The sequence below is a fragment of the Xylocopa sonorina genome, chromosome 7 (assembly GCF_050948175.1).
Source record: "Xylocopa sonorina isolate GNS202 chromosome 7, iyXylSono1_principal, whole genome shotgun sequence".
Classification (NCBI taxonomy): domain Eukaryota; kingdom Metazoa; phylum Arthropoda; class Insecta; order Hymenoptera; family Apidae; genus Xylocopa; species Xylocopa sonorina.
The window spans coordinates 11,204,745-11,224,201 of NC_135199.1; the positions used below are offsets into that span (position 1 = coordinate 11,204,745).

The following is a 19,457-nucleotide window of genomic DNA, read 5'->3' on the forward strand; positions in this document are numbered from 1 at the left end:
CCCTGCACGTGGATCTTTTCCATTTCAATAACATTTTCCATCTATATTAGAATATATCTATGTAAATCAGTAGGTGTATCAAAACTCAACTCGAAGAGCACGCCTTATATATTTACACTTTGGAGCAACCTAGAAATAAGCAGTGTAAATAGTGTTGTCAACAACTATTGTAACAGTTTATAATGGTAGATGAATCAACAAAGAAAACATTAAGTAGCATCCCATTGTTACAAACAAAAGCTGGCCCCAGAGACAAAGAATTATGGGTGCAGAGATTAAAAGAAGAATATCAAGCTTTAATTAAGGTATATTTTACTTTAAACATTATCAACTTACCATATGGTTGTATACTGTTAAAACTAAAATAATTTTACAACAATTAACAATTGAAATTTTTTAATTTTTCATGGACTGTAATAAATTTTTAATATATTTGTTCATACTAATTTTTTAAACAAAATTTATCTACTTTGCAGTATGTAAAAAATAATAAAGAATCTGACAACGATTGGTTTCGTTTGGAATCAAATAAAGAAGGTACCAGATGGTTTGGCAAATGTTGGTATATGCACAATTTCTTAAAGTATGAATTTGAAATTGAATTCGATGTAAGTGATTTTTCTTCTCTTTATGTTTGTAAAGCTCAACACATTAATTAAATCTATTAATTATATTAAATATTTAGATACCTGTTACATATCCTACGACTGCACCTGAAATTGCTTTGCCAGAATTAGATGGTAAAACAGCAAAAATGTACAGGGGTGGGAAAATTTGCCTTACAGATCACTTTAAACCTCTATGGGCACGTAATGTACCAAAATTTGGAATTGCACATGCAATGGCACTTGGAGTAAGCTTTTCATTTATCGATAAATCATCTCTTCCATTATGACATAAAGTTTAGAAAATTTATTGTATTTTCAGCTTGGACCATGGTTAGCAGTGGAAATTCCAGATCTCATAGAAAAAGGTGCTATAACTCATAAAGAGAAAGTTGATAACCATAAATCGTAAATATTGTATAATACATTTTTTTAATTGTTCATTGAGGTTGACTATTTGTTAATCTGTTTTAATAAGTTAAAGGAAAGATTTATATATAATGAATATATATTGAATTATATATATATTTAATATAAATATTTACAGCTTTTTATGTACTATTTTTACATTTACTTGTCTTCATCATCTACTTTCACTTTTTTTGTCTCTTTTATAATTTCGTCCAATTTATATAAATCTTTAAGCGATATTTGTCCTGTACCCCTATCTAAAGGCTTTGGTTGTGACGGATCTGGCTTCCAACCTAACAGATAAATTATTTGAAATGTAGCAGGTACATATGGAGTACCATCTTCTTTGACTTTTCCGTATAGTTCTTTATATATTGCAGCAGCTGCAAGAACAGTGTCTTTATTTAGGCGTAACTTTCGATTTCTTGTTGCATTATTCTCTGCCATTCCTGTAAAATAATTATACCAGCAAAAGTAGCAGAATATTTTTAGTAAATTCTGATTGTACGAGAATGTAGAAGTATCACCTTTTAAATCCCACATTATTTCAAATATGCTCGGATACCCAATAACCATTTCATCTGTATCAATTGTTAACATTGTAAAATTAGCTCGTGTTAGTAAACTTCCGATATCTCTAATATCTGCAAATGGTGAGATATGAGCTGAAATTCCACCATCCCTTTCCAGCTCTGCCAGTTGTAAGGAACTTCTGGAAGGATAGAATTTGATGCTTATGCATTCAATATATATAATCAATTTATGTCTTAAATGTACCTTAATTCATATAATGTTTCTCCTCCAAACAAAGCTGCAATGAAGACGCCATCATTCTTTAAACATTTGTTAATATTTCTAAAACATCCAGGTAAATCATTTACCCAGTGCAGACTTAACGAACTTATTACTAAATCTAGGCTGTCTGGTTCAAGTGAAAAGTCTTCTTCGCTCATGACCATTCGTGATACTTTAACTCCTTCTGTACTTTCCGCTTGATTTACAAAGGTTGGGGACATGTCAGCTAAAATTAATTCTTCCACATAATCAGCCAAAATGTGCCTTGACACATGACCACGACCGCATCCTAAATCAAGCGCCTTTTTGAAATTTTTCTTTATATCAAATACTCTGTCTGCGAGTCTATAACCTACTTCATCCTTGATGTAATCATACAATTTTACATCGGCAGCCTGTGCGGCACGTTCTCTGTGCAGTAGTTTTGTGTCTCTATTAAAAATATACATCACACTGTCTGGTGGTAAAGCAAATTTTATCGTGCTAGAATTTATGTTACGTATACTTCGGCTATTGAATGTAAGCGGATGTAAATGTAAACAACAACGTTCGAGCATGGTATACATTCCCTGTCGTTGGAAAATTAACATATTGAACGTGTTTTATTCTAAATAATTACGTAACTCCAAAATTAATAGCAATTTATGATGTACACTCTCCTAAGATTTTACAAGCAGACATTTTTCATTCAAATTTTACTGCTGTCAGTGACTTCAATGTGCACAAACATTCCACAACTTAACCTATAGTAAAGTATGTTTTCAACTGTGATTCAATTGTATTTTTCACTTAAATAATAATAGCTTACAATAAAAGTATTGACATATACAATAAATTACAATAAAACTAATAATATGTACAATAAACAACAATATATTAGTTCCATTGTAATTTATTGTATATTTCCCGCTTTAGAGATAAGAGAGAGAAAGATATATAAAGAAGTTATAAGATAGAGTGAGACAGATTATGACGACCCTACTCTAAAACTCCTGGCGCCATCTCTGTGAAAAGTGCTCAAACTGCTCGCACACGGTTATCGACAGCGAAGTAAACTACTGAAACACCAGCGCCATCTCTGCGGAAAGTACTGAAACTAGTGCTCAACTAGTTTCAGCACCTCGCCAAGAGATGGCGCTAGTAGTTCTTGAGTAGTTTACTTCGCTGTCGATAACTGTGTGCGACCAGTTTGAGCACTTTCCACAGAGATGGCGCCAGGGGTTCTCGAGTAGAGTAGGTATCATCTGTCTCACTCTTTCTTATAGCTTCTTTCTCTTTCTTACCTTTAAAGCGGGAAATATAAAATAAATGATATTAAAACTACTGAAATATTTTAATTCCTATTTGATGATGTTGTTGCATTATACATTTATATTATTCTTCGTAAATTAAGAGAGAAAAGAATCATAAATTATCTAAATTTGAACAAATAAACGTCTAATATTTAATGCATTGTATAATTTGACGTATGCATAAAAATTAGAATTGTGTGGATATAGCATTTATATGACACAATCTAAGTGGTAGAATTTTATAACACAGTGTTTAATGCCATAGTTATTATCACATATGTCTTTGATAGCAATAAGATACATACAATATTTAGAAATAGTACACAACATTTCTCCAAAACCAAAAGGCACATTAAATAATGTAGAAAGATTTATAATAAATGCAACATTGTTTCGTTCTTAAAAGTACACATATTATTAACATCAGAATACTTATCATTCGATTAAGTATAGAAATCATTCTATTATTGTTATACAAATCTATAAATAAATTATAAAACTTCGAGTAATAATATATTAGACAAACAAAAGTTTTCATCTTAGTGTAGGAAAGAATATTTAGAAGCTAAACATAAAAGAACTATAAAAAAAACTTGGGATATAATTCTTTTAAGTATATTTTAATGATTTTTAAAATATACAATATATTGATATAAAGCAATTAGTTTTGATTTCAAAATAATATGATGAAATACTTTTGAAAATATCAAATTTATGATTTAGTTTTTAAGGCAGGACTCACTCAGATGTATACTTTACCAACAAAATTGTAATCTAAATATTGGTTGCTTATGTATTTGTTACAATGTATGATTCAAATATTACAAAGAAATACAAAAAAATATACAAAAGAAGTACTATTAATATAATTTAGTATTAGTTATATATAAAAGATTTTAATATTACACATACGCATAAAATATAAGCATTATAGTAAGTCTGCAGAAGCAATACTTTTACTTTCTATATAGCATTACTTAACTATAATAATGAATATATAATGAAGTTTATCACAATGATATATAATGATAAGAATTTATGCGAAAAATTACAAACAAGAATACAGATGTTTATAGGAATATCTGTTCAAATATACAAATTTTAACTTTGATTTTAACGCATTTCAATACTAACGTTTACAATATAATTAAGTACAAATACTAAAAATATATCAAATGTCAATTAAAATAAAAAATTGTTCATACATATATTATGCATGAAACTGAATGTATCACATCTTTGCGTGTTCTGCCTTTGTAACATGATAAAAGTCACAAACAATAAATGTCTCACATTCTCATGATTTTTCTTCAAAAGAATATTAAAAAGAAAATTCTATATAAAAGTCAGTCCTAAATATTACTAGAAAATTTGTACAGTTAGATAATCACAATATAAACAAATATCAATATATTTTGAGGTACAATATATAATATTATACCTGAAACATAGAGAAATGTTCGGTGATTCGTTGCTTATATATATATATATATCCGAGAAAAAATATTCAAATTTTTAAAAAAGAAGAAGATTCACTACTATTTCTTAAAGATAAATCTGTAAGATTATAACTATATCGAGATAAATCTGTTATCTATAATTAATATTTGACGAAATATTGGTAGCGAAATAATATGAAAGCAATTACATAGTTGTATCATACTTAACATAATCGCTATTGAAACTCTGCATTCTAATGTTATTTCTTTTTGTCATTCAATATTGCGATTAAATTGCCACAAAAATATTATTTTACTATAATACAATATTTTAGAATGTTGCTGACCATTTTTAAGCAATCAAGAATTTAATTGCAAAATGACGGTATTATAATATCTGTATATTATTTGTATCGTACGCGCTAAATTAATAATATACCGCACTGTATAGAAATTCATTGTAATAACATGTATGTTGCAAAATGTTTGAAACAATTGGTCTGCAAATTAAATTCTTATGGAGTATGTTGTATGATAATATCGAAAGCTCAACACCGTACGTGGTAAGAGTAACAAAGCCTCTTCTTTGCTTCTCAAAAATCTCGTCATTTGGTGACATTAATGTTAATTACTTTGGCCTCAAATTATTGATAGGAGTGGGTAATGTAAAATGTGCCGATGTTGATAGGGTGGTTGTAGTACATGTAGGGACTGGAATATCACCAATATTTGTAGCATTTGTTTCACTTTTGTAACGAATATTAGTATACTCTCGACCTAAGTGATGAGATTTCTGTAAAAACAATAGTGGATAAAAATAGGATGTTGACAGTGGTTATAATAACTTAAGTAACCATTTTCATACTAACTAGCAATTACCTGTTCTGCTTGCATACGTTGTGACACAGTTTCGATATAGTGTAATACAGCAAGATAAACGAATTTGTATTGTGCTTCTGTTTGAACCATTCCTGACCTTTGTGAACGTACTCTTTGAATTGTTCTTTGAATATCAATCTCACAATCCAAACCTGTAAATATGATATACGCAAAATACTTGAACGCATTATTTGTGAGCTACAAGTGGAAAATCAAGTATTGAAATAAAAATTACCATGGCGTTTAATTTGATCAAGAATCATATCGATAACAATAAAAGTTCCAGTTCTACCAATCCCAGCGCTACAGTGTACAAGAATCGGTCCTATACTTGGAACAGTTTGACCATTTGAAGCTAAAGAACCAGCAATTGATTCTTGCCTCGCATTAACATCATGAAGAAAATTTAATACGCATCCGGGATCAGATGGAACGCCATGATCGGGCCATGCCTAAAGAGTTGATAAAACGTATAATAAATTCGCTTTTTAGAATTTAAACAAAAATTATTGCAAGTAATACAAATAAGATACTTGAAAATGGTAATGATAAATCCTTCTGGACTCTGCAAAACCTGACTTGTTTCCGTGTAATAAGAATTCTCGTAATGTATAATCGGCCGTTGAAGTACGAGATAGGGCACGTACTTTCCATTCGCCTCCATATTCTGCAATTTCACCTTCCTCTGGCCAGTAACGAGCACACTTATTCTAAAAACCACACTGCATGTTTAAAGAAATACAATTTCAATGCACATTAAATGACATACTTTTCCCCTTTCCATCTCTTTAGTAGTCATAACTATCACTCGTGTGTTTTCTTGATACACCATATGCCAAAAATCTTGAATAGTATTTGGAAGACAACCTTGTGTTGCAATGTAACATTTATTAAATGATCCACCATCACTACCAGTATTAATTCCACCAGTTGACCCATCACCTTCTTCGTTCTATAAATATTTGTACATAAATAGAATTTAATATTTATACATTGAACGAATATTGAAATACAAGATATATTTACCTTAATATAGTTAGCATTAATATAGTCAGCTCCAGGAATATTTGGATCAACATCCTTCAAACGCACTCTTGTGTGATCAACTGCAAAGTAAACATTTAACGATTTAAATTCATGCACAAAAATTGTCAAACTACAAAAATTTAAAAATTTTACATGGTAAGATATTCTTATATCGATTCTTTGCTCTATTTTCGGGTCGCAAGCCTTCTTTCCTAGAAAACAAGTGGCGACATTCCAACTGTTGCAATGATTCAAATTCTTCCCAGAATCCGGCTTTTCCTTTACCACGTCCTGTTCCGCCTTCATTGCTACTTGTAGCTCCATTCCATAACCATCCATTTGAACAACCATTTTCTTTATGCAATTGCCTTACTCTACTTTCGATGCCACTAGCATTTATACGAGTAGCATTAAAAGGTTGTCTGAAAAATAATAAAGTATTATTATATAATATAAATAATTTTATATAATATAATTTGTATATTTCTTACCGCAAATGGACAACACTTCCACTTGTTTCAACCATTGGATTGCGTTTATAATGTTCTATCAGATCGCTTAAGCTATCAAATTTATCACCTCCTCCAACATCATATTTATTATCCTGCAATATTCATTGTTTCCAATAATGAAACGTTCCAAATTTTAATTCAGAATATATGTATAATAGTATTAAGGATATATGATAAAGATATGTAGTAAAAAATAGAAAATGTAATTAACCTGAGATCGTATTATAACATGTGTAACACGATCATCTGTACGAACAGATAATACAAAGTCACCAGGTTTACTCTGGGATTCGCGAACCAGAAAAGATCCATTTTTACCTCGCTCCAGCATTAAACGTTCTGCTTCTTTAGCTGATAAATGGCCATGGAACCACCTTTACCCATATTTTACTATTAACACATACCATGCTATATGCGTGCATTTGAAGTAACAATAACAAGAGTGTACTCAATGCATAACAAACTTTATTATAATGTTTATTATGAAAAATATTAAATCTATATCTGGTTTTAATCAAACAAGTACCTTTCAGTTGTTGGATCTGCGCAATTTAATGGATATTTTAATTCGATAATATCTCCGTTTTTCTCACGCAATTGTCCACCGTTTTCCATATAAAATTGTACAAGTTCTGATAAAGTCGCAAATTTCTCACCACCGTAAAGATCATAGAAGTCTCCTGTATTTTGTATTTTAATATGAGTCACTTCACCATTCCGTCTGTAGGGAAGAATGCAAAAATACAATTATGTAAACAGATAACCAATTGCAAACCTCATGCGCATACCTAACGGATAATGTAAAATCACCAGGGTTAGATGAACTTGGGCGTGCTAAAAATGAACTATCAAAACCCCGTTCTTTTAATAAGCGTTCTGCTTCTAAACCCGATATATTCGGATGAAACCATCTGCAACAGAAACATTTATATCTCTATACCATCGCAAGCTACTTGTTATATCTCTTCGTTTTTCTTTTTTTTCTTTTGGCAGATATGGAGGAAACCTTTAAACATAACTTTTGAAAATTTAGAAATATATGAAAGAAAATACATTGGGGAACATGTCAAATGCTTGAATAAAATATAAAAGTATATTTTTCCTTCTATGATTAATTGAATTTTCATGTATTCTTGATAATCTATTCAATTTGCATTTGGTAATAATTTTAGCATTAATAAATAACGTTGCTGATGACAATGTTATTGGAAACTGTGTGTAAATAATTGAAAACCAATCCATATTTGTCCAGCTAAACAAATATAAAATAAATATCTAGAATGAATGTGCATGTGAAGCGAAATTATTCTATCCATTTTTGGACATGAAAGTTTTGATGGTGTTAATTGATTTAAGTGCGCATACCTTACCTCTGAGTGTGTTTGACTAATCCACGGTTAACACTGATAAATAGGTAGGCCTGTTCAGCGATCGTCCGTGAATTATGATAATTACGTATTTTTTATGCAAGTATAAAAACGTGCCTCACCTGCGAGATGCCATGTCGTGATTCCAACTATGACCAGCTGGTTATTAATAATTCATAACGTTTCATCGATGATCGCACTTGTAATTCGCAATTGTAATTACTTTCAGCTTAATGCTAACTATACATCGTCACAATCTTTGACATACACATATATTCACTTTGCAGAAAAACAAAAAAAAAGAAACTGAAAGTACTAAAAAGATTCTAGCATCGATCCTTTACTGTTTAGAGTGGTCACTTGCAGAGCAAATCGACCGGCTGAACTTAATGCCGCTCTCATAAATTTGCTTGTATGTAAACGAGGAATTTTATGGCCGCTCATAACAAGTACCTTCGAATTGTCTACTTAAAAAAGTACGTTACTACCAATACCACGACGGTTCAAATTAAGAAACTGAAACGATTACTAATTCCGTATAGGTATACGAACTATTAGATTAGCATCTCCGCATGGAACACTTTTCTTTTTTTTACTTCGAACATTGATATTGCTCAAAGTTATACGCATTTAAACAAAATTTTCCATTACAATTGTGCATTAAACGTAACGATCTGGTAATAGAATTTTTATTTTATGTTTATAATTCATGTATAAAAATTCCCAACTTGAATCTCGATTTATCGTTTATATGAATTAGAAAGTCATCATTTACAAACATTCGTGCACTTTTCACTTCTATCTCTCTTAGAATTACAAACGTAACACGAAGATTACACAATTCAAAGCCATTGATAACTTCGAATTTATATTTTTTCTCTTTTCCTTACGCGTGCAATAAAACAAGCTTGATTAAATTATATAACGTAGTTTATTAGCAATTAAAATAATAAGATAAGGAAACAGTTGATAAGTGAGGTAAATTAAAAATTTTACTACGACACACAACAGGTATACACATGTATAAACTACACTCTTTCACTGTCCGATCAGATATATTATATTGGGATTATGAAATATGTTTTATAATATTGTCTGGAAGTGTCGCGTTATACATCAGCAAAAACCTGTCAAATACGTCCATTGTATATCGTGAATCCACTTCACTTATACGATTAGTTTTGTTACTCGAGGTAGATTGCGCTGTACTCGGTATAAAAAGTGATTAAACAGCGGTTGATCGTCGATAACGCCGGGTATGAAAAGTCTGTGCGGTTTGTGTACTCGTTCTGGTGTACAATTAAATTCTATATGCGACGACTGATTGAATAATACTCGTTAGTTATTTCATAAAAATAGATTAAAATTTTGTTATGCAAAGATGGGACAACACGTCTCGCGAACCGACTTTGAGTGGGTTTATACGGAAGAGCCGCACGCCTCCCGACGTAAAATTATTTTAGGTATTACCAGTAAAATATTGTACACCTGTTCATTTTAATAGCCTTCTAATTAAATTGACGATAAGATTAACTTATACAAATTTACGTGAAATTTGTATAATTCGATTCGAAATGTTATCATTATTCCATTGTGTTAAAGAGTTATCTTTCTTTTCAGAAAAATATCCGCAAATAAAGAAACTGTTCGGGTACGATCCAAAGTTTAAATGGGTGGTAACAGGAATGGTTTTAGTCCAATTTATTTCAATGTTTATCGTGAGAAATTTAAGTTATCCAATGTTGTTCCTTGTAGCGTACTGTTTTGGAGGTGTAATTAATCATTCCCTTATGTTGGGTAAGTTTTATATTACATCTTGTACTAATTTAAGCGAACAATATTTAGCTTTGCATTGATATATATTGATTATTGCCAAGCTTATCTGAAGTAGGAATGTACAAATGTTATTCTAAAAGTTTGATAACAGTCCAAGAATAATGACTCATTGTGACTTATCTGACATTCTTATTATATTTTACATTTCTGGAGAGTTTAAGTGTAATTGTTGTCATTTCTAATTCCATCCAAACATTAAGCAGTTATGTATAGCTTTAGCTTTAAATACATTAAATTTAATTATACCTTTACACTTTTATTGGCAGCAATACACGAAATAGCACACAATCTTGCTTTTGGACACGCTAGACCCAGAGCTAATAAATTGTTTGGATATTTCGCTAATTTACCTGTAGGCATACCAGTAGCTGCTAGCTTTAAAAAGTATCACCTTATACATCATCGTGTAAGTATGCCATAATATCAGTTATTCAGTAAGAAATTACATAGGATAATATTTACAATTGGCATCGATGAATTTCATGTACGTTATTGACAAATAAATTACAGTATCAAGGAGATGAAGTATTAGATACTGATTTACCAACATTATTAGAGGCAAAATTATTTTGTACAACATTTGGGAAATTTTGTTGGGTGTGCCTACAGCCATTCTTTTATGCATTTAGACCTCTTGTTGTTTATCCATTGGCACCTACATTACCAGAATTTATAAATTTGATAATACAACTTACTTTCGATGGGTTGGTATGGTACTTTCTAGGTAAGTATAATACGAGTAACATTTGAACTAGTATACAAATGATGTTACAGATACTTATATTGTAGGCGGAAAAGTCTTAGTTTATTTACTTTGCGGATCAGCTATGGCAATGGGGTTGCATCCTGTAGCTGGTCATTTTATATCAGAGCATTATATGTATAGAAAAGGTTTTGAAACGTATAGTTACTATGGTCCATTAAATTGGATCACGTTTAATGTTGGATACCATAATGAACATCATGATTTTCCTGCAGTTCCTGGCTCCAGACTACCAGAGGCAAATATAACAGTTTTTAAGAAATCTAGATTATCAGAAAATAAAATTTATATTATTAAATATTTATTTTCATGAAAGATACATATATTTTGAGAATATATTATTTTCTTATAGGTGAAACGAATAGCTCCTGAATTTTATGATAATTTACCACAACATAACTCATGGGTGTCTGTGCTGTATGATTTCGTTATGGATCCTGATATAGGTCCATATGCAAGAATGAAGCGAAAACATAAGGGACTTGCTTCATAAAAGCTAGATAATTAAAAATTTTTTAACAAATAATCTTTTAATTAGCATCTGAAGCTTAATATTGCATATACGCTTAATATAAAGAGAATTGTTATTAATTTATTGCATTATATATCTTAGTAATAGTAATTCATATTGTATATCTTATTATTAGTAAGAAAAATCTATTTTTTATTGATATTGAAACATTTTGAACAGAATATTAAATTTAGACTTTTAGTTTTTTAATTTTTCTAGGTGTTTCATTTGGGCATTTATAAAATACGATTTTATACAAGTGGAAGATGCTAAATTAATGAACAGTTTTCTATTCCCCAGTGTCTGTAAATAATTGTATTAATATGTAATAAAAGATAATTAATACCTAGAGCTGATAATAAATGATTAGGGATATCGCTATGATGTATTTTTAAGCCAATGTCCAAAACCAAATTTCATAATTTTGTAATCTAGTCAGAATGGAATAAATACTTTATTATATGTAAAAACAAGAATGTTTTAATCGTAGAAGAATGTAGCAAGATAAGTATAGTGAAAATATTGTATGTATACTAAACCATTGTTAAAAGTTTGTTACTCTACTCTGTAACTTTGTTATATGAACAGTTTACACTGTTTTCAATTTACCAACCTTATACATCTCAAAATTCCTGATCAATATTAGTGGTAGTTCACACTCAACGTTTCATTGCAGATTGTTTGCTTTTAATTAGACGACTAACATACACATATGGATGTTTCTTTTATATTTAATCGACGTGGTTTTCCAATTTTCTAACGGTAATAAGTAGGAGGTAAATGATTTTGTTGCGATATGGTGTAATCAATTTTTTGCGGGAAAAATATTAATAAGAATCACTTGAGTATATCGATAACTTTTTCGAAGCGCTACAGCTTCATGAAAATTGGCGAATTAATATTTCATAAAAGCTTTATTTCATTGGAATTACGCTGTATGGGTTCGTTAACGAAGGATGCCTGTATTGGCCTGCGCTTGACTTTGGTGGTTGTACGCGTGAGGCAGCAAAACTAAAGTATCATTTCAGTTTAAAAGAATTATTTTTATTTCATGGATTTTTAATCGACGTCGACATTACAGTAATGTCGACGAGAGGGAAGATGTAATACAAACGAGCTAATATTCGGTTGTTTATCGTAAGATGTTTTCTTATAAGGAAGAAACCGTTGGCTGCGTGTGTACACTCTGTGCAAGGTGTCTGCAATGGTGCATCGGTTTAATAATGGTAAAAATAATGTTTACTTGAATGATATAATCGTACACACATGTATATCTATAACACAGTGAGTAGAATGGGAAAGCAAAACGGATCTTGTTGGTGGTTTGTGAAAGCCGTGAAATGGATACCAGTTATTTTCATTTTGACGATTGTATTGTGGTCGTATTATGCTTATGTGGTGCAGTTATGTTTTTGTAAGTATTTTTATACGTTTACTTATATAAATACTATGCCGTCACGTGTCATACCTATTGTTAATGTAGATTGTCCCTGCGTTAAACAAAAATGAGAAAAATTCTATTCAATTTATTATCTTCAAATATCACATTTCTGATATATTTTAAAGCTTCTTAATTTGATTATACGTACCTACACTAATGATCCTCTTTTTTTCCTTTTAGATACTGTAGATAATTATGTCCAAAAAGGTTTGTACAATAGTTAACACGACATTCTTCAACAAATAATATTTCTATTAATAATTCACTAATTTTATCGTTTTATTTTTTTATTAACAGCCTTTTATTTGTTTTTTTATCATATCCTGTTTCTACTATTTTTATGGTCCTATTGGCAGACTGTATTTACAGATTTAATAGAAGTACCAGACAAGGTGAAGTTTAATTTATGTAGTAATGTTTACTATTCTAAACATAATATGATAAATATTAATATAGTATGATATTTTTGTATAGTTTAGAATACCAGATGTAGAAATGGAAAAATTTCAACAAGCTGAAACAGAAGAAGCGCAGAGACAAATCTTGGAGAGATTTGCACAGGATCTCCCAGTTACAAATCGCACTATAAAAGGAGGTACAATGTTTTAATGTTTGACATTTGTACTTAAAAATATGTACTTTATACATTATACATATACGTAAATAAAACATTTTTTCTAGTAATACGTTTCTGTGAGAAATGTCAGTTAATTAAGCCAGATCGTGCACACCATTGTAGTGTATGCAGTACATGTGTTTTAAAAATGGATCATCATTGTCCATGGGTGAACAACTGTGTAGGTTTTCACAATTACAAATTCTTTATGTTGTTCCTGGCGTATGCTCTTCTTTACTGTATATTCATCACTGCTACATCTTTACAATATTTTATACGTTTTTGGAAAGTAAGTGCAATTTTGTGTCTATCTCTGTCATAGATAATATATTATAATAAATAGTGTCTCAGTCTGTTATGTGTTTCAAAGTCTATTAGAATATTGGAACAAAAATATGTAACATGAAAGGTACATGTAAAATATGTGGATATAGTTTAACAGACAAACTGGGATATTTTGTATAAACTTATATATTAAGTTAACTGTGTTTTAAGTACAATGAAATTTATATAAACAATACTGTACATTATTTTTTATCCCTGTAATAATATTGACATATCTTTTCTAGGGGGAATTGGACGGAATGGGAAGATTTCATCTACTGTTCTTATTCTTTGTCGCATTGATGTTTGCAGTTAGTTTAAATTCCCTTTTCTTTTATCATTGCTATCTTGTTTTACATAATAGGTCTACATTAGGTAATTAAAAGCATGTTATACAAAACTTGTTTAATGTTCTACAAAATTATACCCAATGATAAGCGCTATATATATTTTATGAAATATTTGTAGAGGCATTTACACCGCCTATGTTCCGCACAGGAAAGGATAAGGACGGTTTTAGCCTTGGAAAGTACAATAATTTCCAAGAAGTATTTGGTAATAATCCTAAACTATGGTTCCTTCCTGTCTTTACTAGGTAGGTAGTTTCAACTTACTATTTCACATATTTTTAATATTACAATATCTTTCGTTTTAATGATATCATAATAATAATACTGTGATACAACTGTGAACCAGTTGCACAATATATAAAAATGAAAAACTTTTAGAAAAATTGTTGTAATTATGTGATAATTACAATTCATGTACAAGCTGGGTAAATGAGCATGCTAATATACATAGATATATGTATATACAATAATATATACAATAGCATTATAAATTGATAAATGTTTAATATCATGAATTTCAGAAAATTAATTTTTTTTCATTAATGTACTGTAATCATACATGGAGAATAGATCTTAAGATTGTTATAAAGATATATTTCTCTCCACTTCTAACACTATTTGTTGAATGCTTTTTTTAAATATATTTTAAATTAAGTGTTCATTGAATAGCATAGTTTCGAAAAAAAGTAAGTTATCATTTCATAGGTAAGATATAAAAAGGTGAAGAAAATGGTAAATATTATATAAACATAATAGATTACATAAACTGCCTTAAAAATCAAAGCTATGTTAGAAGAATAGTTCTACATGATTTTGATATTTATCCCCTATATATATATATATATATATGTACACAGTTTTTACACTGTTTAATTGTTCAGTATTTCAAATAATGATGTCATACGTTAATTTATATCCTTTGTAAATAAGTACATCAATACAATAGTAATTGCATTATCGTTAAAACGCGATGGATGCGTTGAATGTGTTCTAGTCTTGGAAATGGTGTCACCTATCCAGTACGTGCGCAACATCAAGGCACACCCAATACTTACGACTCCATGGGCAGTACTCGAAACAGGTCAGCATTATAGAAATCTATGTCTAAATATTGTTGATTAAAAGGCAGTTGATACTAAAACAAGTAACACATTATTACAATTGAGAAGTATTTAAATACCTTTCAGAACAGAAAAAGAAAACATTTTCTTCATATTTTTTTCTTTCAATTCATGCACTTTTTTCCTACAGGACCACTTTTTTTCATTTATCATTTATTTTGTACAGCGTTCCAGAGTAACAAAGTTGCACATATATATTTGCTTCGTGAATGCATGCAAATATCCATTTCATTTGTGCTTTTATTTAATTCTGTTATATAAAGCCCAATGTTTTGTATTTATAATGTTAATTGGATTATTATTAACATTGAGAATAACGTATGACTTAATAAAATTATAATTTCAATGCTATAATTATATATGTACCTAATACTTTTAATTAACTACTGATTAATTATGTGTGCTTTGTGACCTATTAAAATGCGTTCTGAACATAACTATGAATTCTAGTCAATACAACATTTTACTTTATATGAGACATAAAAAATATAATTGGTATGGTACAAATAATATTGTTTTTGTTTCATTTTAGTACATTTGTATTCTTAAATTATTGTGAGATAGTATATTGCGTTAAATTCAAGGGTGATTTATGTGATAATTTATAGTAAGAAGTTTGTATCTTGTATTTAGTCTGCAGATAATCATTAATTGAGATGGACTTTGAAATAGGTATTAGTTATTATTTTAAACTTGTCTTTAAGAATGCATGTTTTTCGTAGATACATCATATTGTGCATTGATCAAAATTACATTTATCAATATAATTTTACTACTGTGAAAGGTATTGTGCATCTGGTTCTTGCAGATTGATATTTATTTTATTATTAGAAGTGGCGTAACTATGTTTTAAAGAATGTTAATATTAACTTTTTATATATTTTTTATTATAAATAACAAGGTAAAAATATACACTAGATAAAAAGAGATGTGTTCAAAATAGTGAAAGAAATATACAAAATTCCAAAATATCAACAGGTTACAAATTTTCTAATTTTTACATACTTATCAGAGGCAAGTAGTTACGCTACCTCTGAAGTATAAATGGGATTACATCAAGTAGAAGGTAGGGTGTGGGTTACAGTTTTGGCGATGGGGTAAACTTTCCCGAACGGCTGTGCAATGAAGACACACATACTCTGTTGGGACATACTACCCAACAGTGGGGTGATGAGACCGAACTTGACTCTCCACCTCCCTATGGGTCACAATCAGGTATTGTGTAGTCTGTGAATCCCTATGTTGAGACAGTGCGTTAGTCTACGTGCATTGTCTAGTTATATAATACTTGTTAGTCACAAGTATTCCTTATGTCATATTCATGAAGAAAATACATGTTACTCATCATCTGAGTACAATTCTACATGCTACTACCAGCTCGTATTTAAAATCATTCTTTTTTTTTTTACAAATAAGTTAGAGTACTATTGCTTCCTTGAAGGAAAGGTAGATTATTTTGGAATATTTTAAATGTTATATATAGGGATTATAGGGCAGGAATTTAATCATATTTTTATTATAAGCTCTTTATAATTGAAGTGTTATATTTTCAGAAAACAATTGGCTTAAAAATTTATAAAAATTTTGAAAATTTCATTTCTTTATTTGGCTATTGTTAAATAAATGATCACAAACATACCAATGAATAAAGAGTTTACTAAAGACTTGTGCTTTAAAAAAAGTACACATTATATATTGTCTAATTTTTTCATGCTTTAACTTAGCAATTTTTAATGACACAAATCTAATGTAATAATCAAAATATGGGAGACGATATGCTTAAGAATAAAAAATATGTAGTTACTAGTGCACATCTTTTATAACTATTAGTACAAACGTACAATTTGTACAATAAGAAAATTATTTCTGAAAGATATAAGAAGATTATATGAACTGTACATTAATTTTGTTATTACATTCCTTATTTATGCATTTATTGATTTGTAGGATACATGTAAAATGAAACTTATGATGTATAGATATACATACAAATTTTATTGTTTATTACTAATTAAAGAACGCTGTAATAAAAAGAAAAAAATAAATTGGTAAAGTCAATGCATTTAATGTATTTGTAATATACAAAAAACTTTATGTCTATTAACTTTTAACTATCTTTAACTTTTGTTTTATTATAGTTGTTTTTTTATGTGTGTGTATGCGTGTGTGTGCGTACAATTAGTTTTGTAGGCATGCATGTTTTACTGCTATATACACTATTAATTTACAAGTTATTTACACAAATAATAACGTATTTTTTCATAACAATTTTATCTTTAACCAGTCTGTAACTACATGCATAATTTTTCATGAATTACACTCATTTTTTTTACCCTCTTTTTCTTTCTCCCTCATTTTTCATTAATGTAATGACATAGAGGCATGACACACAACTAATGTATTACTATATTATTATTAATATGTATTTCTTAATATTTTGATATTTGGAACTTACAATTTAAGTGTAATAGTTTTTTTAATAATACATGAATTCTTTAATTAATTGACACTAGAATTTTATAGTCAATGCAAATATGTCCATATACTAGTATTTACTTAATATAATATTTAGTTTGAGTTTTTGGCTGCAGGTCCATCATTGATCAAATGACATTGGTAGAAGGAGCTGCAATATTAGCACTTGGCACAGGGTAATATCAAATGGTTGCTCAAATGTGTATTGAATTGTTCTTGAATTCTTAATATATTAATATCAATGTTTTTCATATATACAAACAAACTTTTATAGTTTTATCATATAAACTATATAACTGTATAAATATTAATTTTTATTATTAATATATTTTTAACTAATCATCCTGATATTTAAATTTTTGCCGCTTTTAAATTGCATTTTTAATGTAACACTATACAATACTGACAAAATTCAGTTTTTTATACATATTATTGCATGTGTAGGTTCTTTTTAGTTATAGGTACTAACATTTGCTTCTTTTGTGAAATCATGCATCACAGCTTTATTGTATATGTTTGATACTATATCTTTGTTGTGCATAGTAACTCTATCTTCACGTAAGTTACTCTATATAAAATCAATTACATAACTTTTTAGTTGATTTGTAAATACAAATTTAAAAGTTATTAAACATTTTTTAAATATTTTACAGCACTGCTGTGATAGGTGTTGCAGCAGATGCCAACCAACCATTGGTGGATGCAACTGAAGTTGTTTGAAACAATATATAAAATCGATAAATATCTTTATCACGGAGAAAAATTTTTTTTTAACTAACACTACTTAATTTCAGTCTTCATATAAATCCTTTGCACTTGCTATATATTTTCTTTAAACATAACTAAAAAGATTTATTGCTCTCAGTATTCACAGGTTTGTAGCTTAATTTATTTTTCCATATTTTGTATTGTCTCGTGCGTATTTATATAATATTTTATATCTTATCAATGTGATCTTTTCATTAATATAATTTAACATATAAATGCAAAGGATTTAATATCTAGACCATATTTACTACCATTGAAACTTTTATAGTTCTCTCTCAACACATTCTACAATGTGGAAATTTATCTCTGCAGGAAATTGATCATAAAATCTGCACAAAATTTTTAAGGTTTTAGATATGTACATACAATATTGTTATTATTACATATGATAGCATATGTATGTAATTACTACAAATACTAACAATAAATTGTTATTAATCGATCAATGTTATTGTGTGGAACATAAAAAAATGAAGAAATGGTTCGATATATGTAAAACATTGTAATTAATGAAAAAACTGTTGCCATGAATTTAATGTCTTTATAAAAATTATGAATTAAATATACTTTGTAAAATGATGAATCTATTATTATTTTTAAATAAGAATATTTAATAAGAATTAGTATTTTAGTATAATTGCTGGAAAGTGATATATTTGAGAAATTATGTTTACACTGTACAAAATATATTTTAATTATTTGGTGTAAAAATATGTGGAATATGATATATTCTATATATCCATAAAAACTAAAAATACGATTGCACTACATAATAAAAAAAAAAGTTCTTTTCTAATCTGTGAATATAATTTTACTTAATGTAATTGATCAGAAATGTAATTAATATATATTTATAAAGAACCAGCCTTGTACTGTACTAATATGATGATAATTATTTTTATTAGAGTAAAATAAGTAGTTATGCA

The 19,457-nt window shown here is 29.0% G+C and overlaps 5 protein-coding genes across 13 annotated transcripts; 3 read left to right on the forward strand and 2 right to left on the reverse strand.

Annotated features, from left to right (window-relative positions):
- The first annotated feature begins 78 nt into the window (after positions 1 to 78).
- On the forward strand, positions 79 to 1,166 carry Ufc1 (Ubiquitin-fold modifier conjugating enzyme 1). Its single transcript, XM_076897883.1, has 4 exons — positions 79 to 305; positions 477 to 608; positions 686 to 853; positions 928 to 1,166. The coding sequence occupies exons 1-4, from the start codon at positions 183 to 185 to the stop codon at positions 1,015 to 1,017; spliced, it is 513 nt and encodes a 170-aa protein (XP_076753998.1). The 5' UTR covers positions 79 to 182; the 3' UTR covers positions 1,018 to 1,166.
- On the reverse strand, positions 1,104 to 2,552 carry LOC143425241 (arginine-hydroxylase NDUFAF5, mitochondrial). Its single transcript, XM_076897879.1, has 3 exons — positions 1,794 to 2,552; positions 1,544 to 1,728; positions 1,104 to 1,465 (listed from the first exon to the last, which is right to left on the reverse strand). The coding sequence occupies exons 1-3, from the start codon at positions 2,399 to 2,401 to the stop codon at positions 1,176 to 1,178; spliced, it is 1,083 nt and encodes a 360-aa protein (XP_076753994.1). The 5' UTR covers positions 2,402 to 2,552; the 3' UTR covers positions 1,104 to 1,175.
- Positions 2,553 to 3,973: 1,421 nt separating this feature from the next.
- LOC143425122 (tyrosine-protein phosphatase non-receptor type 11) lies at positions 3,974 to 8,793 on the reverse strand. Of its 2 annotated transcripts, none has more exons than XM_076897639.1 (12): positions 8,449 to 8,790; positions 7,748 to 7,870; positions 7,486 to 7,680; positions 7,171 to 7,333; positions 6,939 to 7,051; positions 6,601 to 6,869; positions 6,448 to 6,527; positions 6,191 to 6,373; positions 5,955 to 6,131; positions 5,657 to 5,873; positions 5,422 to 5,573; positions 3,974 to 5,335 (listed from the first exon to the last, which is right to left on the reverse strand). In XM_076897639.1, the coding sequence occupies exons 1-12, from the start codon at positions 8,460 to 8,462 to the stop codon at positions 5,171 to 5,173; spliced, it is 1,851 nt and encodes a 616-aa protein (XP_076753754.1). In that variant the 5' UTR covers positions 8,463 to 8,790; the 3' UTR covers positions 3,974 to 5,170. The 2 variants fall into 2 exon arrangements, with proteins under 2 accessions (XP_076753754.1, XP_076753755.1); XM_076897640.1 differs by having other exon boundaries at positions 5,165 to 5,335; positions 5,412 to 5,573; positions 8,449 to 8,793.
- Positions 8,794 to 9,477: 684 nt separating this feature from the next.
- Positions 9,478 to 11,450, forward strand: Ifc (delta4-sphingolipid-FADS-like protein ifc). Its single transcript, XM_076897441.1, has 6 exons — positions 9,478 to 9,789; positions 9,947 to 10,123; positions 10,429 to 10,568; positions 10,673 to 10,886; positions 10,952 to 11,163; positions 11,278 to 11,450. The coding sequence occupies exons 1-6, from the start codon at positions 9,708 to 9,710 to the stop codon at positions 11,416 to 11,418; spliced, it is 966 nt and encodes a 321-aa protein (XP_076753556.1). The 5' UTR covers positions 9,478 to 9,707; the 3' UTR covers positions 11,419 to 11,450.
- Positions 11,451 to 12,522: 1,072 nt separating this feature from the next.
- LOC143425097 (palmitoyltransferase ZDHHC2) lies at positions 12,523 to 19,173 on the forward strand. 8 transcript variants are annotated; one of them, XM_076897591.1, is made up of 11 exons: positions 12,523 to 12,850; positions 13,058 to 13,084; positions 13,175 to 13,269; positions 13,352 to 13,472; positions 13,559 to 13,782; positions 14,063 to 14,192; positions 14,286 to 14,412; positions 15,162 to 15,248; positions 16,373 to 16,503; positions 17,880 to 17,939; positions 18,417 to 19,170. In XM_076897591.1, the coding sequence occupies exons 1-10, from the start codon at positions 12,703 to 12,705 to the stop codon at positions 17,897 to 17,899; spliced, it is 1,110 nt and encodes a 369-aa protein (XP_076753706.1). In that variant the 5' UTR covers positions 12,523 to 12,702; the 3' UTR covers positions 17,900 to 17,939; positions 18,417 to 19,170. The 8 variants fall into 8 exon arrangements, 7 of the variants coding, with proteins under 7 accessions (XP_076753706.1, XP_076753710.1, XP_076753708.1 ...); XM_076897598.1 differs by having other exon boundaries at positions 12,710 to 12,850; positions 13,234 to 13,269; positions 18,417 to 19,173; XM_076897595.1 differs by lacking the exon at positions 15,162 to 15,248 and having other exon boundaries at positions 18,417 to 19,171.
- Positions 19,174 to 19,457: the final 284 nt, after the last annotated feature.

Bases quoted from the DNA above. Each gene is read 5' to 3' on its own strand.
- Ufc1 (XM_076897883.1), top strand. From the start codon at position 183: ATGGTAGATGAATCAACAAAGAAAACATTAAGTAGCATCCCATTGTTA. The intron at 306-476 runs GTATATTTTACT...TCTACTTTGCAG, and splicing joins AATATCAAGCTTTAATTAAG to TATGTAAAAAATAATAAAGA. The intron at 854-927 runs GTAAGCTTTTCA...TTGTATTTTCAG, and splicing joins CACATGCAATGGCACTTGGA to CTTGGACCATGGTTAGCAGT.
- LOC143425241 (XM_076897879.1), bottom strand. From the start codon at position 2,401: ATGTTAATTTTCCAACGACAGGGAATGTATACCATGCTCGAACGTTGT. The intron at 1,729-1,793 runs GTACATTTAAGA...CTATCCTTCCAG, and splicing joins GAAACATTATATGAATTAAG to AAGTTCCTTACAACTGGCAG. The intron at 1,466-1,543 runs GTGATACTTCTA...ATTATTTTACAG, and splicing joins AATAATGTGGGATTTAAAAG to GAATGGCAGAGAATAATGCA.
- LOC143425122 (XM_076897639.1), bottom strand. The intron at 5,874-5,954 runs GTATCTTATTTG...TCAACTCTTTAG, and splicing joins TTTATCATTACCATTTTCAA to GCATGGCCCGATCATGGCGT. The intron at 5,336-5,421 runs GTAATTGCTAGT...TTGTTTTTACAG, and splicing joins AACGTATGCAAGCAGAACAG to AAATCTCATCACTTAGGTCG.
- Ifc (XM_076897441.1), top strand. From the start codon at position 9,708: ATGGGACAACACGTCTCGCGAACCGACTTTGAGTGGGTTTATACGGAA. The intron at 10,887-10,951 runs GTAAGTATAATA...CTTATATTGTAG, and splicing joins GTTGGTATGGTACTTTCTAG to GCGGAAAAGTCTTAGTTTAT. The intron at 11,164-11,277 runs GCAAATATAACA...ATTTTCTTATAG, and splicing joins CTGGCTCCAGACTACCAGAG to GTGAAACGAATAGCTCCTGA.
- LOC143425097 (XM_076897591.1), top strand. From the start codon at position 12,703: ATGTATATCTATAACACAGTGAGTAGAATGGGAAAGCAAAACGGATCT. The intron at 13,270-13,351 runs GTGAAGTTTAAT...ATTTTTGTATAG, and splicing joins TAATAGAAGTACCAGACAAG to TTTAGAATACCAGATGTAGA. The intron at 14,413-15,161 runs GTAGGTAGTTTC...AATGTGTTCTAG, and splicing joins TTCCTTCCTGTCTTTACTAG to TCTTGGAAATGGTGTCACCT.